This window comes from Xenopus tropicalis, chromosome 1 (assembly GCF_000004195.4).
Source record: "Xenopus tropicalis strain Nigerian chromosome 1, UCB_Xtro_10.0, whole genome shotgun sequence".
Taxonomy (NCBI): domain Eukaryota; kingdom Metazoa; phylum Chordata; class Amphibia; order Anura; family Pipidae; genus Xenopus; species Xenopus tropicalis.
In genome coordinates, this window is record NC_030677.2 from 205,153,685 (window position 1) to 205,176,424 (window position 22,740).

The 22,740-nt window shown below is 49.7% G+C and overlaps 1 protein-coding gene across 1 annotated transcript; it reads right to left on the bottom strand.

Annotated features, from left to right (window-relative positions):
- Positions 1 to 17,789: 17,789 nt before the first annotated feature.
- On the bottom strand, positions 17,790 to 18,509 carry LOC116412505 (octapeptide-repeat protein T2-like). Its single transcript, XM_031906792.1, has one exon. The coding sequence runs from the start codon at positions 18,507 to 18,509 to the stop codon at positions 17,790 to 17,792; it is 720 nt and encodes a 239-aa protein (XP_031762652.1).
- Between the last annotated feature and the right edge of the window lie 4,231 nt (positions 18,510 to 22,740).

Sequence of the window (22,740 nt, forward strand, 5' to 3'; positions counted from 1 at the left end):
TTGCCCTGCCTTCCCCCCAAACCTTCACCCCCTTGCCCTGCCTTCCCCCCAAACCTTCACCCCCTTGCCCTGCCTTCCCCCCAAACCTTCACCCCCTTGCCCTGCCTTCCCCCCCAAACCCTCACTCCCTTGCCCTGCCTTCCCCCCCAAACCCACACCCCCTTGCCCTGCCTTCCCCCCCAAACCCACACCCCCTTGCCCTGCCTTCCCCCCCAAACCTTCACCCCCTTGCCCTGCCTTCCCCCCCAAACCCACACCCCCTTGCCCTGCCTTCCCCCCCAAACCCACACCCCCTTGCCCTGCCTTCCCCCCCAAACCCTCACCCCCTTGCCCTGCCTTCCCCCCCAAACCCACACCCCCTTGCCCTGCCTTCCCCCCCAAACCTTGCACCCAGAATTGCCTGTGCCGGGATGCTGCCATTAATGTGCCTATGAATGCTACCAGCAGTGGGAGCCCTGGAGTTACCCCCATGGTAATAGGCGCAATGGGCACAGTTTGGCACAGGGGGCGGAGCAGACGCAGGGGAGAGGGGCACCCACAGAGGTGACCTTTTATGAATATTGTTGATATACGCGACTGCCTCCGTGTTTGCAGCAGTAGTAAATGAGCCCTAATGGCTGCCCATTCCCCGGGGGGCTGCTAACACTAAATAACTGACACACTTGCTATTCTCACATGACACAAGTGCTATACAGGTATATAGGTAAGGAACCCTCAGGCACGAGCCCTTTCCCACAGTCCTGTTACCTCATTTACTCAGTTCCCTGTAACGAGTCTCGTTAGCACATTCTGCATAGTAATGGCACTGCGTGGCGTTTCGCTGTCACGCGTATGTACATTGGGTACAAGATGGGCTCCTGACTCATAACCACATACCGGAAAATCCATTCAAATACAGAACATTCCAGTATCAGGTGATCGCTTGTGTAACGCTATTCTGTAAAGCGTAAATTGATGGCGCTATATAAATAATAATAATAATGCGTGGCAAGTACCTACCCAAATATATCCTGGTACCCACCCAGTGGTGGCTGCACTGCCAGCTGAATATGGTGAGCCATGGCCGATGGCAAAATGTTTGCAGCCTCTGTAATACCAAATGCTGGTATGTGACGCCATTGGGTGGCCTGTGTTATACCGGATGCTGGTATGTGACGCCATTGGGTGGCCTGTGTTATACCGGATGCTGGTATGTGACGCCATTGGGTGGCCTGTGTTATACCGGATGCTGGTATGTGACGCCATTGGGTGGCCTGTGTTATACCGGATGCTGGTATGTGACGCCATTGGGTGGCCTGTGTTATACCGGATGCTGGTATGTGACGCCATTGGGTGGCCTCTGTTATACCGGATGCTGGTATGTGACGCCATTGGGTGGCCTGTGTTATACCGGATGCTGGTATGTGACGCCATTGGGTGGCCTCTGTTATACCGGATGCTGGTATGTGACCCCATTGGGTGGCCTCTGTTATACCGGATGCTGGTATGTGACGCCATTGGGTGGCCTCTGTTTATACCGGATGCTGGTATGTGACGCCATTGGGTGGCCTCTGTTATACCGGATGCTGGTATGTGACGCCATTGGGTGGCCTCTGTTATACCGGATGCTGGTATGTGACGCCATTGGGTGGCCTCTGTTATACCGGATGCTGGTATGTGACGCCATTGGGTGGCCTCTGTTATACCAAATGCTGGTATGTGACCCCATTGGGTGGCCTCTGTTATACCGGATGCTGGTATGTGACGCCATTGGGTGGCCTCTGTTATACCGGATGCTGGTATGTGACGCCATTGGGTGGCCTGTGTTATACCGGATGCTGGTATGTGACGCCATTGGGTGGCCTCTGTTATACCGGATGCTGGTATGTGACGCCATTGGGTGGCCTGTGTTATACCGGATGCTGGTATGTGACGCCATTGGGTGGCCTCTGTTATACCGGATGCTGGTATGTGACGCCATTGGGTGGCCTGTGTTATACCGGATGCTGGTATGTGACCCCATTGGGTGGCCTCTGTTTATACCGGATGCTGGTATGTGACGCCATTGGGTGGCCTCTGTTATACCGGATGCTGGTATGTGACGCCATTGGGTGGCCTCTGTTATACCGGATGCTGGTATGTGACGCCATTGGGTGGCCTCTGTTATACCGGATGCTGGTATGTGACGCCATTGGGTGGCCTGTGTTATACCGGATGCTGGTATGCGATGCCATTGGGTGGCCTCTGTTATACCGGATGCTGGTATGCGATGCCATTGGGTGGCCTCTGTTATACCGGATGCTGGTATGTGACCCCATTGGGTGGCCTGTGCTATACCGGATGCTGGTATGTGACCCCATTGGGTGGCCTGTGTTATACTGGATGCTGGTATGTGACGCCATTGGGTGGCCTGTGTTATACCGGATGCTGGTATGCGATGCCATTGGGTGGCCTGTGCTATACCGGATGCTGGTATGTGACCCCATTGGGTGGCCTGTGTTATACTGGATGCTGGTATGTGACGCCATTGGGTGGCCTGTGCTATACCGGATGCTGGTATGTGACGCCATTGGGTGGCCTGTGCTATACCGGATGCTGGTATGTGACCCCATTGGGTGGCCTGTGCTATACCGGATGCTGGTATGTGACCCCATTGGGTGGCCTGTGCTATACCGGATGCTGGTATGTGACGCCATTGGGTGGCCTGTGCAATACCGGTTGCTGGTATGTGACCCCATTGGGTGGCCTGTGTTATACCGGATGCTGGTATGTGACGCCATTGGGTGGCCTCTGTTATACCGGATGCTGGTATGTGACGCCATTGGGTGGCCTGTGCTATACCGGATGCTGGTATGTGACCCCATTGGGTGGCCTGTGCTATACCGGATGCTGGTATGTGACCCCATTGGGTGGCCTGTGCTATACCGGATGCTGGTATGTGACGCCATTGGGTGGCCTGTGCAATACCGGTTGCTGGTATGTGACCCCATTGGGTGGCCTGTGTTATACCGGATGCTGGTATGTGACGCCATTGGGTGGCCTCTGTTATACCGGATGCTGGTATGCGACGCCATTGGGTGGCCTGTGCCCTAGCCCTTGTGGGGGGGGGGGGGTCCCATAATGCATAAAGGTATAATATCTCTTTAATACATGGGGGCTAAACTCCTATAGAGGTGCATAGATAGTGCATAGATAGTGCAGTTTTGCAATGGACAGAAAGTTCCGCAGCGCAGGGCTGACACACAGGGAGGCACAATACTCACACACTTGGATTCAGGGAAAATAAATTAATGTTCTGACCTAATTTTTTTTTGAACATTTCCCTTTAATCTGAAGGAATCAACTGTTTACTCAGCAGATAGAAATGCATCCCATAAACCAACCAACCGCACTGTTATAATGTTTATATTAGAATTACAACATTAGCCAAGTCTTGTCTTGGCATCAAGGCCCAACTTCAAGAAAAGACAAGTTTTAGTCGAACCTCCCTACGTAACTGGATGTGCCGGTGTCTCATCAATGTATTACATGCCCACAGCATGGCTCATACATGGCTGCCAGCTACCCGGCATGTCTCAGCGCCCAGGCATCTAATTATCCCCCATATGTCAGTGGAACACAGGGTTTAAAGGGGAAGTAACCCCATGGATATTTAACCATAGCTCCCTATGCTCCTACCCAACCACATTAATATTACTAAATAAAACTCTACAGCCCCTCCTGCTATTGTAAACCAGGGACACTGAAAAAGAAATGAGGTTAAATGGTGCCTATAGTAGTAGTGGGATAATAGCCTCTGGGAAGGGACTGGGGCTGTGGGATAGCAGGTATAGTAGGGAGAGATGGTGCCTATAGTAGCAGTGGGGGGATAATAGCCTCTGGGAAGGGACTGGGGCTGTGGGATAGCAGGTATAGTAGGGAGAGATGGTGCCTATAGTAGCAGTGGGGGGATAATAGCCTCTGGGAAGGGACTGGGGCTGTGGGATAGCAGGTATAGTAGGGAGAGATGGTGCCTATAGTAGCAGTGGGGGGATAATAGCCTCTGGGAAGGGACTGGGGCTGTGGGATAGCAGGTATAGTAGGGAGAGATGGTGCCTATAGTAGCAGTGGGGGGATAATAGCCTCTGGGAAGGGACTGGGGCTGTGGGATAGCAGGTATAGTAGGGAGAGATGGTGCCTATAGTAGCAGTGGGGGGATAATAGCCTCTGGGAAGGGACTGGGGCTGGGGGATAGCAGGTATAGTAGGGAGAGATGGTGCCTATAGTAGCAGTGGGATAATAGCCTCTGGGAAGGGACTGGGGCTGTGGGATAGCAGGTATAGTAGGGAGAGATGGTGCCTATAGTAGCAGTGGGATAATAGCCCCCAGCAGTCAAAAAACTATTGCTCTGTGATGCTACAGTGTTACTGTTATTGTCAGTGTTTTCTTATTTTTCTATTCATTCCCTCTCCTATTCATATAACAGTCTCGGATCCAAACTGCTCCCTGGTTGTTAAGGTAACCTGAACCCTAGCAACCAAATAACTGCTGAAACTCCAAACTCCTGAACTGAAAATGAAATAGCTAAAAAATCTAAATAATAAAAAATGAAACCAATTGCACATTGTCTCAGAATATTACTCTCTACGTCATAGTAAAAGTTAGCATAAAGTAGAACTATAAGCAGATATAAATGCACAATGGCGTGTATGGAGTAGCGGGAGGGGGGGCTGAAGCTGAGACGCGGCGGGATAAACACTTGGGCTCTGTATATAAACCCAACAAGCAGATGTTCCAGGCATAGAAGCAGATGTTGTAATTGTCTGACTAAACTTTCTATCAAAGGCAAATTATGTGTTTAAAGAGACAAAAATCCAAGCAATGCCCAAAGCCAGACAGGCAGCTGGTAATACTGAGACTTTAGTGTTACTGGGGGGCCTGTATTCTTCGGGGTCACTCCCAGATACTCCTACATGGGGAAAGCTGTATGTGTGTGAGGAGCCAAGGCAGCCAAGATGGACCCCAGCAAATGTACTTACAGATATAGTGATACTGAGTAGAACTCCCTAACGGAAAGGCTAAAGGTGCAGCACTGGCATAAAGCGTTACTGCCCCCACCCTGCTCTTCTGTCGCCATTTAGTTCTACTGCCTGCAGCTTGTCCTATTGCTCCTGCTACCCCCCTACTCTTCTCCTTCGACTATGGTTAATGTTGGACCCAGAGGGGTTGCCGTTGTGATAGGGCCAAACGACCGGATCAGTCCAATATCACCCATTGGTGGACATATCGGGGATCCACTCATTCGTTGATCTCGCCAAACAAGCAGCTCTTTCAGTGAATGCCCAGCTATAAACCTATACTTTTTGGCTTCTCGGCTATTTTCCATTAGCTTATGGCTTAACCAATATCCAAAAAGAATCCAGATCTCCCACTGCAAGCCCCTCTAGCAGGGTCAATGCAAATCCTACTATATATTTCATATCGAAACCTCTCTGACCAGAAAATAAATCCCAGTAACGGCTACCCCATATATTGTTTGGAAGGATGCTGTACTTTGAGGCTGCCCTCCCACGTACCGGATATGGTATGACCCAGAGCTGCCATTAGAGCTACCATGCCAGAGGAGCAATTGCTGGAGGCCAACCAAGGTCCCCATATTAATGTACTTTAATCTAGTTCTTCTGCCTTTGAGAACATCAACTACCTGGTTCTTGGACTGGGCAAAGGGACATATTCAGGATAAATCAACTTTCCCTAAGATGTTATCACTACAAACCTGCCATCTGGAAGTAACGGACAACCTTGTTTGTTAGACTACTGGGTGGATCTACCGGTAATAACCTCTAAACCAAACATACCTATGACTTGGCTGAGGGAGTATGGGATGATATGGGTGAACTGGATTGCAGTTCATAGACCTAGATATAGTCTTGTATCACCAAGGCCAATCAGTAACTTATTGCCTCCATGCTGCACCTCTGTTAATTATATTGTTACAGGTCAATGTCTCACAATAAACTATGTAATAAACTCACTATGCAGTCACAACTACCATATCCACCTATACCCTCCTTTTTCTTCTCACCCCATGGTTTGTGTTCAGTAAAGAAAAACTGCTAAAAAACAAAACTCTGCCAGAGGGATCAGGGACCTGAAGGTGCAAGAATTTCCGGCCTTCCTGCATGAAGGTGGGGGAGCACCTCAAAAAATGTCACTTATTTAATGTACCCAAGCTGGGTCCAACCAGTATAAGGAGAGCTCAGGGTGAAGGCCATAAGGGGTGACATTTTGAGTCCTGAATAACCCTAGAATTTTATCCGAACAGGTGAACTGTATCCTTGTTATGATGGTTCTTTTTGGGTCCTGACACCATGTTGGACTCCTCAAGTAGACCGGAGGCCTTTCTTTGTATACTTCTTAATGGGGTTGCCCCCTGCCCTTGCAACTCCACAGCTATTTGGGCTCCTATCCTTTCCAGGAATATATGTCTTCTCCAAGACCAAGTAGGTTCTCAGAAGATGGACTATTCTCTATGGCTAACACTGGGAGAAGCTATACGTGTTTGATAGAACTGTAAATTCCAACGAGATAACTTAAGCACAAGAACCAAACTCTACACTGAGAACTCTGTCATTACCCCCCGCAGTGTCAGAATCGCCCACCAGGGTCACAGAAAAACTCCAGTGCGCCTCCTGCTTGCCATAGAGTCTTGTGTGCCTATACCATGGCCATCTTTCAAGAGGAAAATAGTTTGGACAGTGGGCCTATGGTTCAAGGCTTCTTGTGGGCCCCTGGCACCCCAGTTGGCACTGTTCCCCCCTTCCCATTAGCGACAATGTTAGAGATTTTCAGAAGTTCCCTTTTGCAGACCAAGATTTGTTCATGTCCCTGTTAGCCCCTAACGACATTAGAGATCCTAAAATACTGCACCCTGCTGTAATGTTCCAGGTGTGCATGAATCTATCTCCTGATTCCTAGATCCTCATCTACTAATAGTGGCCATACACTGGCCAATAAAAGCTGCTGAAAGATTGAGTTGACAGCTTATTGGCCCTTTGCATGGGGCCCTCAGACAGGCCTAGCCGACCGATTGGACAGGTTTAAAAATCCCGTCATGGCAAGGAGAGCATTGGCTCATTGATTTGGTTCTCGTCCTGATGGCCTACATCCCATCAATGTGATCAGACCAATCCATTATTGCCCACCCAAGGTGGTCATATCAGGAAAAGACCCACTCACTTGGGTGACCTTGCCAAACAAGCCGATTTTTCAAGTCTTTAGTGGGGGAAAAAGACCCACAGTCAGGGAATCTCTGAGAATGGGGGAATTGTTTCTCATGTGAACTGGACACTTACAGGGGAAGTTTTGTTGAAGTGCAAAAGGGGTTGGTAGCTTGGGGTTCAAAGCATCACAGGGGCCCCTTTACGAGAAAAGCAAATGTTGAGGGACGCATTAAGGTGTAGTTCAACAACAGCTGGAGACAACACATTTCAACATCTTTGTTTTAGATATTTCCTCTTCATTTAGATAGGAGCCCAGGTTCTTTCATTCCCAGGGGCCCTTTATTCTTATATCTATAGCACATGGAAATGGTGGGGGGGGGGGGGCCAGATCTCTGTGAGCGGATGTGAGTGATGGGCGGGGTATCAGTTTGTATGTATATATATATGTATGTATAACCCCCACACCTGCACTGGGAGAGCTCTATGGGCCGAATGGGAGAGGAAAGGAAACAGTTAGAGCTCTCTCTGCCGGGTGCTGCGCGTTTCGCTTTCACAGGTGCTCGGATTGCGTTCTGGCCCAGACCTGCCACTTCCTATATTCCCCCCGCGCTCACACTCGGCACAATGAAACTATTGTCATTCGGTGTTTTATTTCTTTGCTGCGTAATGCTAGAATGACTGGGGTCGGGGCTTCTCATTGGCTGAACGGAACACCTCATACTCTGTACCATTTCCCCGCCTCTGCCATTGTGGAAAGTGGTTTATTTAAGTTCAATGACTCGGAATAACCTCCAGCTAAAGGAAGAAGGAACAGGTTTAACTCATTTAAAAAAAGGCCCCTTGAACGCGCCAGAATGCAGTCCGTTAACTTTGGCCACGCCCCCAGCGATGCTTTGTAGGAATGAATGAGTAATGGCATGCTGAAATGCTACAACTGCTTCCGACAACTGCACCCAATGCGTTAGAATGAGGGCAATTGTGCTCAGGTAAATGCATCGGGTGCAATTTTTCCCCGTGCCAATTGCATCATTTCCAGTCATTAAAATGAGCCCCACGCGTGATTCTTTACATGGAAATCTGATGTGTATATAGGGGCAGCCCACGGTGGGAACCCTGCATTTACCAGCAACTTTGAAGCAGTAGGAGCTTTCTGTTTTTGGTACCCTGGCCAGCATAACGTTAGGGGAAGAAGAAGACCGTCTTCGGGGGGCACTGTGTATGGGGTACACTGTCTATGGGGGGCACTGAGTATGGGGGAAATTGGGGGCACTGTGTATGGGGGCATTTGGGGGAAATGGGGGGCACTGTCTATGGAGGCAATTGGGGCACTGTGTATAGGGGACACTGTCTATGGGGGGCACTGTGTATGGGGGCAATGTGTATAGGGAACACTGTCTATGGGGGGCACTGTGTATGGGGGCAATTGGGGGCACTGTGTATGGGGGACACTGTCTATGGGGGGCACTGTGTATGGGGGCAATTGGGGGCACTGTGTATGGGGGACACTGTCTATGGGGGGCACTGGGTATGGGGGCAATTGGGGGCACTGTCTATGGGGGCAATTGGGGCACTATCTATGGGGGAAATTGGGGGGCACTGTTTTTGGTACCCTGGCCAGCATAGCGTTAGGGGGGCCCTGATAATTTTTATACTTTGTACTGATGGGAGGGGCCATTGGGGGAGGGGCCTTGTGGGAGGGGGGCCCAGTAAACTTTGTTGTGAGGGGCCCCGTGATTTCTGATGGTGGCCCTGTTGCCAACCCTTTAGTGCATGTTGCTGTATGTCGGTGGCACTCAACCAGTAACGACTCTGCGCTGGGCCCCCCCCTGCAAAAAAATCTTAGAAAGCCCCCAGACCCGTTTGCATATTAATCCTAATAAAGAGTTGGCAGTGAGCAGAGAACTAGTTGGGTGCCACCCTGTCCCCCTGCTAGCGGGGGTCTGTTACCCCATTGCACCCACCCCTCTGTATAAAGACACGGCCGCAGCAATAACTCCCCCTCGATATCGCGGCGCTTTGTACATTCACTCAGTATGTTTTGGTGTCATTCTCCTTTAAAGGGAACCCAGAGCGTCTGTGGAATGTGCCCAAACACTTGCAACATATTTTAACATAAATTTCCGGGTATTGATGCAGTTTCGTGACGCACCGACCCCTACGGCGACTGAAAGTGCAGCTGTGAAACACCCCCCCCCCCAATACCAACATCAACACAGCAATACTCCCAGCATGCCACTCAGGGCTGTCAGGGGGAGCTGAGACCCCCCCACATTTGCATCCTTCTCGCTCCCCCCCATCCCCACTTATTGCTCAGATTGCGCTGCCCCCTATGGGACTGAGTCATATTGATCTTATTTGTTTTCAGGAAAAAGAACACTGTTTAAGCAATAGGTCACTTCCCGTAACTGTCATTATGCCATGGGGGGTTTCACAGTTAGATATTTCTTTTTTTTATAGTTAATAGTTAATACTTTCCCTTTGTGATTTTACGTAGACGTGTTGCCACCTAGCACATAAATAGCATGGGTTAGCAGGGGCTCAATCTCAGCATTATAGGGCCTACCCCTCCCCACGCGTTCTGCTCCTCCTGTATTAGCCTTTCCCCTGCTCCAGGCAGAAAGAATAACATCACGACTCCATGAGATCAGCAAGTCATTGCCTACATAGGGTAACCCTGCACAGAGAGCATGGGACTGAAGCCAATCAGAAGCATTTGGGGGGGGTATGATCAAAGCACCCCAAGCCTGGCCCCGGCTGTCCCCAACCTGTCCAAGGCAGTTCCTCCCTTCCACTATTCTGCCCTGGCCCCCTCCCTAGGGAACCCAATGAGTCTTTACTGAGGGGTGTTCCTTACAAACCCAATACTTAATATAATAACAGTGGCCTTGATTTGGAATTTAAATGTACTTATATGTGCCTGGTAACCCTAATCTCCCTCAGTCTATGAGAAGGTATTGGGAGACCAAACCTGGGCAAGTGGCCATTTTTATCTTTTCTATCCTAAATCCCAACCTATTCATGCAGCATGGTGGCTTTTGCTATGGCATAAAGTAACTTTTTCTACAGAAATGGAGAGGAGTGTTTATTTCCTTTATTCCACTGAACCAGGGCCTGGGGGCCATAAACCCATTCACTGCAGCCATTAACCTATATAAGTTCTACTGAATCTCTTATCTGCGTGGAGATCTCAGGCACAAAGTAATACATTGACTGCCATTGTGCAGAACGACACATTCTCATGTCACACACGTCACACTTGGCCGTTTGTGTTGTAGACTGAGTGTCGGAAACAGTCTCATCCCTGTCATCAAGGGACTGATCTGAGCAATAAATGCCCTGAAGGCCCGGCCCAATTCTGCTGTCCTGTTATACAAATGGCGTTATGGCTGTGCGGCCTCCCCTACCTCTCTCACACTTGGGGGCAGAACTGATTGGCCAAGTGATTGACGGTCAAGTAACTCAGCCAATCAGGTTGCTTTTTAGCAGACTTGAAATTGCAAAACAGGGTGTCACTTGCCCCTTAGATCAGTGGTTCCCAACCTTCCTAATGCCGCGACCCTTTAATACAGTTCCTCATGTTGTGGTGACCCCCAACCATAAAATGATTCCTAAGACCATCGGAAATATGTGTTTTCTGATGGTCTTAGGCGGCCCCTGTGAAAGGGTCGTTCGACCCCCAAAGGTTGATAACTGCTGCCTTAGATTGTCACCCAGCCAGTAAAACATCGGGGCTGGTATAACAAATTAAAGGGGTTGTTCGGCTTTTGAATGTACAGCGCTGCAGAATATGTTGGTGCTTTATAAATAAATGTTAATAATAATAATAATAATAATAATAATAACTAAAGGCAAACCACCCCATTACCTAGCAATGTACTTACCGGTCATAACAACTAGTTTCAACATTACATTCAATTATTCTTCACTTCTGACTGTTATGAACACTATTGTTATTCAATTTCTTTTACTTTACAGGGATTTCTGTGCCAAGTCAGGTATAGGAATCACCTAAAGCTCATTTTTATCTATGCAGTGTATGCACTTGCTTAAAGTAAAAAAATGGAATCATTTGCTTGCCATCTAGTGGCCCCAGATGGTACTGCTGGTCAGGAGTTTGACCAACTTTAGTTGAGAAATAGTGGTGACTGGGTTAACACTAACAATACCCATTTTCCCACAACTGACTGCAGTTGTAACCATGGCACAGAAGAAGAACCTTAATGTTATCTGTGGTTGATATTAATAGGATGGCATCACCCAAGTCAACCCCCATAGTGGCAAAGCCCCCCACAGTGTGTGCTATGATGGGATGGCAACATTCTTCTTTTATTCAGAGGGCTAACCCTATGTCATTAGGGGGATAAAATAAGTGGGCAGCTATGCTCCTTTCAAGTGGGCTCTTCACCCCAAAGGAATGACTACATGCATGTAAGTGTAGGGGAAGAGACCCTGTATGAGTCCAGTACATGGGAATGGCCAGCCATATCAATATAGAATCCCTGGCAGAATCCAGAACAGACACCATATAAATAACAGATAACAATAAGTATAAAAACATGAAGTCACGAGGCCCCATTCCCCCCGCAGAGAGAGAACAAGACCTGCCAAGATCCCTACACAGTTGGGACAATGAAAGGAACATGAATCCTTATAAAAAGGGAGAACTTTCCCTTTATAAACTTCTAACCTGACCCGTGTTTCCCCCCCATTTGCAAAGATCCCGCTTGGATTTCCGACACTGATATAAAGGGAAGGAGTGGGAGAGCCCAGCCGCCCCCCCTGGTTAATAACAAAAGCTGAGGGCGCAGGGGAAGGGGGCAGATATTCTTCTCTTCCCTTATTAAACCGATTCATCTCCTCTTTGTGCCTAGTAACACTCACACAATTCCCCCTGACTGCCCCCTACGTACCCCCCCGGAGCAGAGCCCAAGGCCAGTGAGCTATTCAGGCTCTGTGATACCTAGTAACACTCACACAATTCCCCCTAACTGCCCCCTACGTACCCCCCGGAGCAGAGCCCAAGGCCAGTGAGCTATTCAGGCTCTGTGTTACCTAGTAACACTCACACAATTCCCCCTAACTGCCCCCTACGTACCCCCCCGGAGCAGAGCCCAAGGCCAGTGAGCTATTCAGGCTCTGTGATACCTAGTAACACTCACACAATTCCCCCTAACTGCCCCCTACGTACCCCCCGGAGCAGAGCCCAAGGCCAGTGAGCTATTCAGGCTCTGTGATACCTAGTAACACTCACACAATTCCCCCTAACTGCCCCCTACGTACCCCCCCGGAGCAGAGCCCAAGGCCAGTGAGCTATTCAGGCTCTGTGATACCTAGTAACGCTCACACAATTCCCCCTAACTGCCCCCTACGTACCCCCCCGGAGCAGAGCCCAAGGCCAGTGAGCTATTCAGGCTCTGTGATACCTAGTAACGCTCACACAATTCCCCCTAACTGCCCCCTACGTACCCCCCCAGAGCAGAGCCCAAGGCCAGTGAGCTATTCAGGCTCTGTGATACCTAGTAACGCTCACACAATGTGCCTGGGTGGTGCCCGGCTCATAGGGTGGCATATGGGCATTGTGGCCAAGTCACAGCCCAGGACTCCTATTATGTTCATCACTAGGAGACAGCGACCCCCAAGCAGAACAAACATTCCAATGACATGGAGCTATTGATTGCGGCTCCCCAAACCCACGCCGATTCCTCAGTACTCTCACTCTTGAGCAGTGCGTGGGGCAACATTAACCATAACCTTCCTGCCGGGCAATGCCATTACCATTACCATTACCATCTTTCCTCTGCACTGCTGGTCCTGACTACATATACTACTGAAACAAAGTATGGTAGTCAGCTCTCCTGCAGCCAAATCTCTAATTCCCACAATGCCTTGCAATGCACGCATCTTGTACGGAGAGGGGCTGCCTAGCTCTACATTGTTTCAGTAGTACATGTAGTCAGAACTAGCAGTGGAAACAGTGTCAGGAAAACTCCCAGGGTGCCCAGGTGTCAGTGGGCCCTCCTGCTCCTGACTATGTAGCCTGCTTTATGGCCATTCCCTATTTCTGAATGGGAACAAATGGGAGAAATAGATGGAGGAATAGATGCTAGCATGTAAATAAAAGAGACTAGGAGAATAAAGAGGTTGGGTGAGGAAAGGAGGGAAAATAGTATGGAGAGTGGGCCTATGATCTAAGGTTTTCTGGTGGGCCCCTGGGGTCCCAGTCCGAGACGGAGTGGAAAGAATCACAAGGGCCAGACAGCAAGTACATTAAGAAATAATGAAATGTGTAAATGAAAGTATAATGGAAGGTTGCTTAGTGCTAAACATTACACTGGATAGGAACTGGGATCACTTTCCTGAGGGCACCTTTCCCTATAAGATCCACTTGTATTTAGGCACAAGTAGCCCTTATGTGGGACACCGGCACGGACCTGAGCGCAATGTACCGGCTGAACTTATAGCAAAAGGCAAATAAGGGAATGTGCTTGGATGACAAGTGGAAAGCAGAATATTATTTGCTCTACTGAAGTGCAACCAAGTAGCCGAGAGCAGCTCCTGGGCAGTGCCGGGTTGCTAAATGCCCCTTATTAGTGCGTCAGCTCTGGGGGTTTGCTGATGGATAATGACACTTCTGCACCCTGGCATTGTCTTTAAATGGGACTACACAAGAGGGTCTCCCCCAGGCACTGTCTTAATGATGGGGGTCCCTGTCTCCCCAGGCACCCTCTTAATGATGGGGGTCCCTGTCTCCCCAGGCACCCTCTTAATGATGGGGGTCCCTGTCTCCCCAGGCACCCTCTTAATGATGGGGGTCCCTGTCTCCCCAAGCACCCTCTTAATGATGGGGGTCCCTGTCTCCCCAGGCACCCTCTTAATGATGGGGGTCCCTGTCTCCCCCAGGCACCCTCTTAATGATGGGGGTCCTGTCTCCCCCAGGCACTGTCTTAATGATGGGGGTCCTGTCTCCCCCAGGCACCCTCTTAATGATGGGGGTCCTTGTCTCCCCAGGCACCCTCTTAATGATGGGGGTCCTGTCTCCCCCAGGCACCCTCTTAATGATGGGGGTCCTGTCTCCCCCAGCTCAGTTCTGTGCCTATCCCACGACACCCCCCAGCTCAGTTCTGTGCCCATTCCACGACACCCCCCCAGCTCAGTTCTGTGCCCATCCCACGACACCCCCCAGCTCAGTTCTGTGCCCATCCCACGACACCCCCCAGCTCAGTTCTGTGCCCATTCCACGACACCCCCCCAGCTCAGTCCTGTGCCCATCCCACGACACCCCCCAGCTCAGTTCTGTGCCCATCCCACGACACCCCCCCAGCTCAGTTCTGTGCCCATCCCACGACACCCCCCCCAGCCAGCCTGCAGCTGAGGAGCTGAAACTTGGCTTCCAACCAATTCTGTATTTAGAAAGTTCCTAAGTGATATGGAAGGTTGCAAAGTGTATTTGTGCAACCCCAGGGTGAGGATACTGGCTGCCCCCATCGTTCCCTTGTCTCCCCCCAGTTAAGGATTACAGTTGGCTCGCCCTGTGTGCCGGGGGTTTCATGTTCTTGGCACCCATGGGAGTAGTACATAGCAACCATTCTTGGCAGAGGGGTAAATCAGTGAGAGCAGGAGAAAGGGCTAAAGAGGTGAGACTCAGTCAGGCCGTGCATCCATTGCCCCCAACCGCCAATAGAGCCCCCGCAGTACCACGGGTTTGCTCTGCCAGTGTGTGGCACATTGATGGGGAATCAGCAGATCCAGGAACACAAATGGCTACGGCCTCCCCTTCCATTCAGATCCACTCATTAGGCCGTCAGGGCTGGATCCCTTTGCTTCATCTCAGGGTCCCATCTGCCCATAGGGGTTAGTGATCCAATCAGATCACAGGGTGGTCAAACTCATGCCCTGTTGGCTAATACATAATGGCAAAATAAAGCCCAATAGTGACGGTTGGTGACAAAAGCAAAGCCACCGCTAACAGAAAGCTGACGTCAGCGCGAGGGCTGGGAATGTTTGTCTAGTAAATAGGATACAGGATATCAAGCAGAACTCCCCCATGGGATCCACCTTCATTCCAATGCCTCTGGTATTATATATATATATATATATATATATATATATATATATGATATAATATAATATCCTGTCTGATACAAATATATATATAATATAATATCCTGTCTGATATAAATGTATATATATATATATATATGTATCTGATATAATATCCTGGCGGTGCGGCTGCACTTGAGAAACTCCCCTCAGGTGGCAGTGCCCCAATGCTAGCAGGCCGGCAAATAGCCTCTCCTGGTAACTGTAAGAGCTGAAATTCAAAGAGATTGCAATTGCGCTCTATACACTAGCAATGTGGCCCCCCTGGACCCCCACCGGAGTGGGGTGCAACTGCCCTGGGCTCCCACATAGTGTCCCCCCCCCCCCTGCTGTCAGGAAAAAGGGGGATATAAATGTGGGATAGTGTGTATAGTAAGGTAAGATGGAGTCAGGGGAAGTGGCTGTAACTGTGGGTGTGTACTGTAAGGCAAGTTGAAGGCAATACAACGGTGGGATAATGTGTATAGTAAGGCAAGATGAAGGCAATACAACAGTGGGATAATGTGTATAGTAAGGCAAGATGAAGGCAATACAACGGTGGGATAATGTGTATAGTAAGGCAAGATGAAGGCAATACAACGGTGGGATAATGTGTATAGTAAGGCAAGATGAAGGCAATACAACGGTGGGATAATGTGTATAGTAAGGCAAGATGAAGCATAGTGAGGCCGTTATGGTGCCAGGGGAAGTGGCAGAGAGTATGGAGTAATGTAGGACGGAGTCAGCAGCAGTTTAACTCAGGGCTGTGCTTTTCTCAGCCTCCAGCTGTTGGTAAACTCCCTAAAGCTGTTAGGGGATGCTGGGATATGTAGTTGAAAGGCAGATCTGAAGGTTGGATTATAAAGAAGGGGTCCAGCATGGGCCCTATTGTCCCAGCACTAGGACAGCCCTGATTGGACAGAGCACTCACATTAACGAGAATCCGTTTTGTGCTTAATCATTTCCTCTCTGATTGGCTCCTGCACTGACAGAGAGGTTTGCCCTGGGGCTGTGGGAGTTTGTCAGTGAGAATTTCCCATACTCATCCTCCCCCCAATGGAACATTCCCATTCCTCCTACAGACGGATACTGGGGGGGTCACTGTCACGCCTTGCGTCACTGCTGTGATGTCATAGCGATTGCATCACTTCCTAAGGCTCCCAAGCAGCACATTATGTTTTGTCTATCAGCCCAGTAATGGTTCTGTTCTGGGGATAAGTGCTACACTGTACCCAATAAATTGATTAAGGTGTGCTACACAATGGACAAACCAGCTAATTGTAGCCCCAGGTGCAAGCTGAACCCTCAGCCAGGGTAAAACAATATCCAGGATAAAATGAAAAAGGCTTGATAAAGGGCTGGTTTATGCCCGAAACGTTGCTGTGTGCACTTGAGTAAAGTCACTTTTTTCTACAACATTTCCGGAGTGCTGCTGTTTTTTCATTTTACACTGTACCCAATAGTCACAGGGACTTATACAGTATCCCATGGTGGGTACGTTGCGCAATTAGTCACAGCGACTAATTGCCCCATGTGTCTTTACCCTGAAATTAACTTTTATTATGATGTAGAGTTTGATAATTTAAGACAGTTTGCAATTGGTCGTCACTTTTTATTTTCCCTGGGTTTTGAAATACATAGCTTAGCAGCTTTCTGGTTGCTAGGGTTTACATTACCCTAGCAACCAGGCAGTGGTTTGAATGAGAAACTGGAAAATGAATAGGAGAGGGACTGAATAGAAAGATAAGTATATAAAGTATCAATAAAGTATCAATAACAATAAAACTGGAGCCTCACAGAGCAATAGGTTTTGGCTGCCGGGGTCAGTGACCCCCATTTGAAAGTTGGAAAGAGTCTGTAGAGGCTTCATCCTAAAATCCTCATATCTGTGAGACCAAGAGCCCCCCCAGCCCCCAGTAAATGGAAGGGCAGTGCTGCTGAACACCTCGGCCTATTCATAAGCTCCCGGTGACGCGCTGCCCGGCTCGGGTGTCAGGAGTCAGGCTAGCGAGATGTGGGCTGATCCGCTGCATCCAATCTGCTCCGCCGCCGCCGCCGCAACGTGTGGAAACTGCATATTTCTGAGTGTCTCCTCCATGCGAGAGCGGAGCCAGAAAGTATGAGATCAATGGCAAAAGTTCATGCAGTGCCCCCCCCCCCCGCTTAACTCTCAGATGCCCCATTGTTGCGCAGCTAAGGAGGATTAGCCCCATTCCCCAAACACTTCTCTGGCAAAGGGCAAGCTATTTTTTCCCTTTTAAGTTTGTCTAATGGAAGTAGGAATAAATGAATATATCATTATTATCCCTGCACCCTGGTATTGAGAAAGGTGCCACTGACACATCCTTTGTCTTAGGCTGGCCGGCCATATGGCCTCCTGTTGTGTTATACTGGGGGTATGACATACTGACCCCGGGGGTGCCCTCGGCTGACAATGAAGCCATTCCCATATCAGGGCCCTATGCTTACTGGAGGGTCATTCCTTGCCCCCGCGAATCCACACCTGGTGAAAAAATTCGACTGTTAACCCTATTTAACAGAGTAACTTGGGCGCATCAGGCCCCCCTGCAAAAAAACATCTTTTGAGAGGGTCCAGTACGACAAGTCCCTCCTCCGCTGCCCCCACTTTTGGCCCTGACTGCGCTGCACCTCCCTGCCCTGACTGCGCTGCACCTCCCGGCCCTGACTGCGCTGCACCTCCCGGCCCTGACTGCGCTGCACCTCCCTGCCCTGACTGCGCTGCACCTCCCTGCCCTGACTGCGCTGCACCTCCCTGCCCTGACTGCGCTGCACCTCCCGGCCCTGACTGCGCTGCACCTCCCTGCCCTGACTGCGCTGCACCTCCCTGCCCTGACTGCGCTGCACCTCCCGGCCCTGACTGCGCTGCACCTCCCGGCCCTGACTGCGCTGCACCTCCCTGCCCTGACTGCGCTGCACCTCCCTGCCCTGACTGCGCTGCACCTCCCGGCTCTGACTGCGCTGCACCTCCCGGCCCTGACTGCGCTGCACCTCCCTGCCCTGACTGCGCTGCACCTCCCTGCCCTGACTGCGCTGCACCTCCCGGCTCTGACTGCGCTGCACCTCCCGGCCCTGACTGCGCTGCACCTCCCGGCTCTGACTGCGCTGCACCTCCCGGCCCTGACTGCTCTTTGCACCTCCCGGCCCTGACTGCGCTGCACCTCCCTGCCCTGACTGCTCTTTGCACCTCCCGGCCCTGACTGCGCTGCACCTACTTATTCCTGCCCTCATTCTATCCTGCCTAGACTACTGCAACCTGCTACTCACTGCCGCCCCCAACTTCCATCTCTCCCCACTACAGTCTTCATCAAATTCTGCTGCCAGAATTCTCTTCCTCTCATCGAAGAGAGAAGAGGCCCCTCCCCTTGCTGATGTCCGTATCATGGCTTCCCATTAAATAAAAAATAACTTACAAAGTTTTTCTCACAACCTGCCCTCCATTCCTCTGCCCCTCACTCCATCTCTTCTCCTGTGCCCCCATACATTCCTGCCTGCGCCTCTCTCAGAGCCACCCCTGCTCACCCCCCCCCCCCCCACTAACACCGCTGGTTCCTGAACCCCCACCCTCTCACTGCCCCTTATATTGGGAACGCCATCCCTAAATTCCTCCGGCGAGAATCTTCCCTCAGTCCCTTCATGAATAAACTCACTGACTCCCCCTGGTGGCGCTGCCTGGGCTCACTAAGGGCACATATAGTGCAGTCCCCCCACTGTAACCTGCAGCACTTATTATCCTCCTATTGGTGCCTGTATGTAACTCACCCACCTAGACTGTAAGCTCTGCAGGGCAGGGATCTCCTTCCTCTTGTCTATTTGTTACTGAGTTCTTAATCTTTAATGTAATTGTACTCTGTATTAATTTGCAATCATTATTGTGATGATTCCTGTTTGTTCATAAATCTCTATATAACTATCCATACATATATCTCTATATAACTATCCATACATCTATCTCTATATTACTATCCATACATTGTGCCTTGCTTGCTGTGCCTGTGAATAAAGAGAGGCACAGAGGGCATGTACAGCGCTGTGGAATATGTTGGTGCTTTATAAATAAATGTTAATAATAATAATAATAATGGTGGGCATAGTCTCTGCTTGATGCCATTGTCCCAGCACTTTCACTTTTGGAGCCGGTCCGTTCCCTGACTAGGCACGCTCCTAATGGGTGATCCCTGGGCAATGACATGTGAGATGCAGAGAGAGATGCCAACTTCCAACGCCAAACCACTTGACCTTAGCTGGGCATACATGGGTAGAGCCCCTTGTTGTGCCAAGTCGCCAGAGAAGTGGAATCTTTGTTTGATTTTGCAGCCAAATCAGGATGGAATGGCACGCTCCATGGAGAAAGCACTTTATCTATGGCTAGGGTTGCCACCTCGCCTGCCCGGGGACTCTGGACAGGGAGGTGGGGTATGACATCACAGGGGGTGGGGCATGACATCACATGGGTGGGTCACACCATCACGGGGACAGGGCTAAGATACAGTGATCGGCAATTGGCCAATCACCACGTCAATCTTCGAGAATCCTGCCTGGTTTTCCAAATTGGGAAAGACATGGAAGGTCTTTCCCAAAACCGAGCTGTCCGGGTCAAAACCAGACATGGCAACCCTATCTATGGCTTGATGCAGTCTGTGCCCACTGGACAAGATAGCCTTTCTGACGGGTACCTGTCCCTGAGCCAATCAGATATCAAGGGCAATAACTGGCAAACTTGGCCAAGAGTGGCAAATACAAGCAGCCAGCAGAGGGAATTTGCGGCCAGCCTATAATAGTAACAGTAATACTCCGAGTGTACCAGCGGTACCGGCATACTGACTGTAGGATAACACCGTACTAATTAGCCAGATGCCCTTTAGAATGCACGTCACGTCTGGGTTCCCTGGCAAAGGGGTTAATCCGATGGGGGAGCCCAGTCTGGCTGTTGTTTGGGGCTCAGCCGAGCATGGCAGGACCTGCGTCAGAAGCTCAAAGGCAGGTTCAGCCTCAATGTTATACAAGAAAGGGGCACTGAGGCGGAAAAACAACGCACTGCTGCCACCCTTATCCCTCAGACAGATGGCTCCGACGTGCCCCGGGGATCTCATTGGCCTTTCTATTCATTCCAATAACAAAATGTGTGAAGGTTTTCCCTGTGCGTCCGGATGTCAACTTCTGTTCTACAGGAATATTCACTCCGGTACTCTCCGAACCTACCCCCCCCCCCCCCCCCTGTGTGTATAGAATGTTCCATTGCCGGTTACAGGAGCAGTAAGTCATTAAAACGTGTATATATTTACTGATGATTTAAAGATTTAATAGAGACTTGTGCTTGTATAGAGCATTCTGTCACAGTGGCACAGATCCTATCTGATCCCCCCATTGTAAGCAGCAGTCCTGCCCTGCTTTATGGCTGAGATTCTAGCTATCTGTATAACAGAGCATTCTGTCACAGTGGCACAGATCCTATCTGATCCCCCCATTGTAAGCAGCAGTCCTGCCCTGCTTTATGGCTGAGATTCTAGCTATCTGTATAACAGAGCATTCTGTCACAGTGGCACAGATCCTATCTGATCCCCCATTGTAAGCAGCAGTCCTGCCCTGCTTTATGGCTGAGATTCTAGCTATCTGTATAACAGAGCATTCTGTCACAGTGGCACAGATCCTATCTGATCCACCCATTGTAAGCAGCAGTCCTGCCCTGCTTTATGGCTGAGATTCTAGCTATCTGTATAACAGAGCATTCTGTCACAGTGGCACAGATCCTTTCTGATCCCCCCATTGTCAGCAGCAGTCCTGCCCTGCTTTATGGCTGAGATTCTAGCTATCTGTATAACAGAGCATTCTGTCACATTGGCACAGATCCTATCTGATCCCCCAGTGTAAGCAGCAGTCCTGCCCTGCTTTATGGCTGAGATTCTAGCTATCTGTATAACAGAGCATTCTGTCACAGTGGCACAGATCCTATCTGATCCCCCCATTGTAAGCAGCAGTCCTGCCCTGCTTTATGGCTGAGATTCTAGCTATCTGTATAACAGAGCATTCTGTCACAGTGGCACAGATCCTATCTGATCCCCCCATTGTAAGCAGCAGTCCTGCCCTGCTTTATGGCTGAGATTCTAGCTATCTGTATAACAGAGCATTCTGTCACAGTGGCACAGATCCTTTCTGATCCCCCCATTGTCAGCAGCAGTCCTGCCCTGCTTTATGGCTGAGATTCTAGCTATCTGTATAACAGAGCATTCTGTCACATTGGCACATATCCTATCTGATCCCCCTATTGTAAGCAGCAGTCCTGCCCTGCTTTATGGCTGAGATTCTAGCTATCTGTATAACAGAGCATTCTGTCACATTGGCACAGATCCTATCTGATCCCCCAGTGTAAGCAGCAGTCCTGCCCTGCTTTATGGCTGAGATTCTAGCTATCTGTATAACAGAGCATTCTGTCACAGTGGCACAGATCCTATCTGATCCCCCCATTGTAAGCAGCAGTCCTGCCCTGCTTTATGGCTGAGATTCTAGCTATCTGTATAACAGAGCATTCTGTCACAGTGGCACAGATCCTATCTGATCCCCCCATTGTAAGCAGCAGTCCTGCCCTGCTTTATGGCTGAGATTCTAGCTATCTGTATAACAGAGCATTCTGTCACAGTGGCACAGATCCTATCTGATCCCCCCATTGTAAGCAGCAGTCCTGCCCTGCTTTATGGCTGAGATTCTAGCTATCTGTATTACATAAATTATTATGGTCATTCATACCTTAAGGTTTGCTGCATTCTAGGTTTCCTATCCACCTGGCTTCCCTTTGAAGTAATTGTTTATCCCAATTACCCCCTCTTAGGGATCTTTTAACATTTTCCAGTGCTTTCCATCTTAATTGGCTCACATTATGTTTGCCTTCAAAAAAATGTGGTGGCTAGACGGGGAAGCCCGGTATTTAATCCCACAATGCTTTGTACCTGTACACTTGAGAAAGGGCTCTGCCCGAAACATGTAGTGTGCCGACACTGCCATTAACATTCACTGCAGTTTTCGAATGCTGCCTGGAGCTGCTTAATTCCTTTTTGCTTTTTTTGATTTTATGTTATACTGTTGGGGTGGTTCACAGACACCTGGGATCTGCAGCTGTATACTACTGATTACTGGTGCTGAACTATAACCCAAAATGTTGTTACCCACAGAAAAGGTAGATGTGGAGGACTGAAGCTTTTTGAGTGGGGAGAACAAATAGCAGCTTTCACCCGGCCCCCATTTTTCCTCTCACACATCTTCAGTGACATTAACATCTGCAAACAGCACAGGTGCCCTATAAGGTTCATGCAATGAAGAATGCAGGCTTACACAGGCAGAACTTACATTAATTAAAAAGTCCTGCTTGGATTGAGCACTGTAATGGTTAAACTCAGGAGAGGAGGCTGAGGAGTGCACTACTAGAGCAGAGTTTCTAAAGAAACCAGCAGCGCCATCTCTTCATTGG

Bases quoted from the DNA above. Each gene is read 5' to 3' on its own strand.
- LOC116412505 (XM_031906792.1), bottom strand. From the start codon at position 18,509: ATGAGGGCAGGAATAAGTAGGTGCAGCGCAGTCAGGGCCGGGAGGTGC.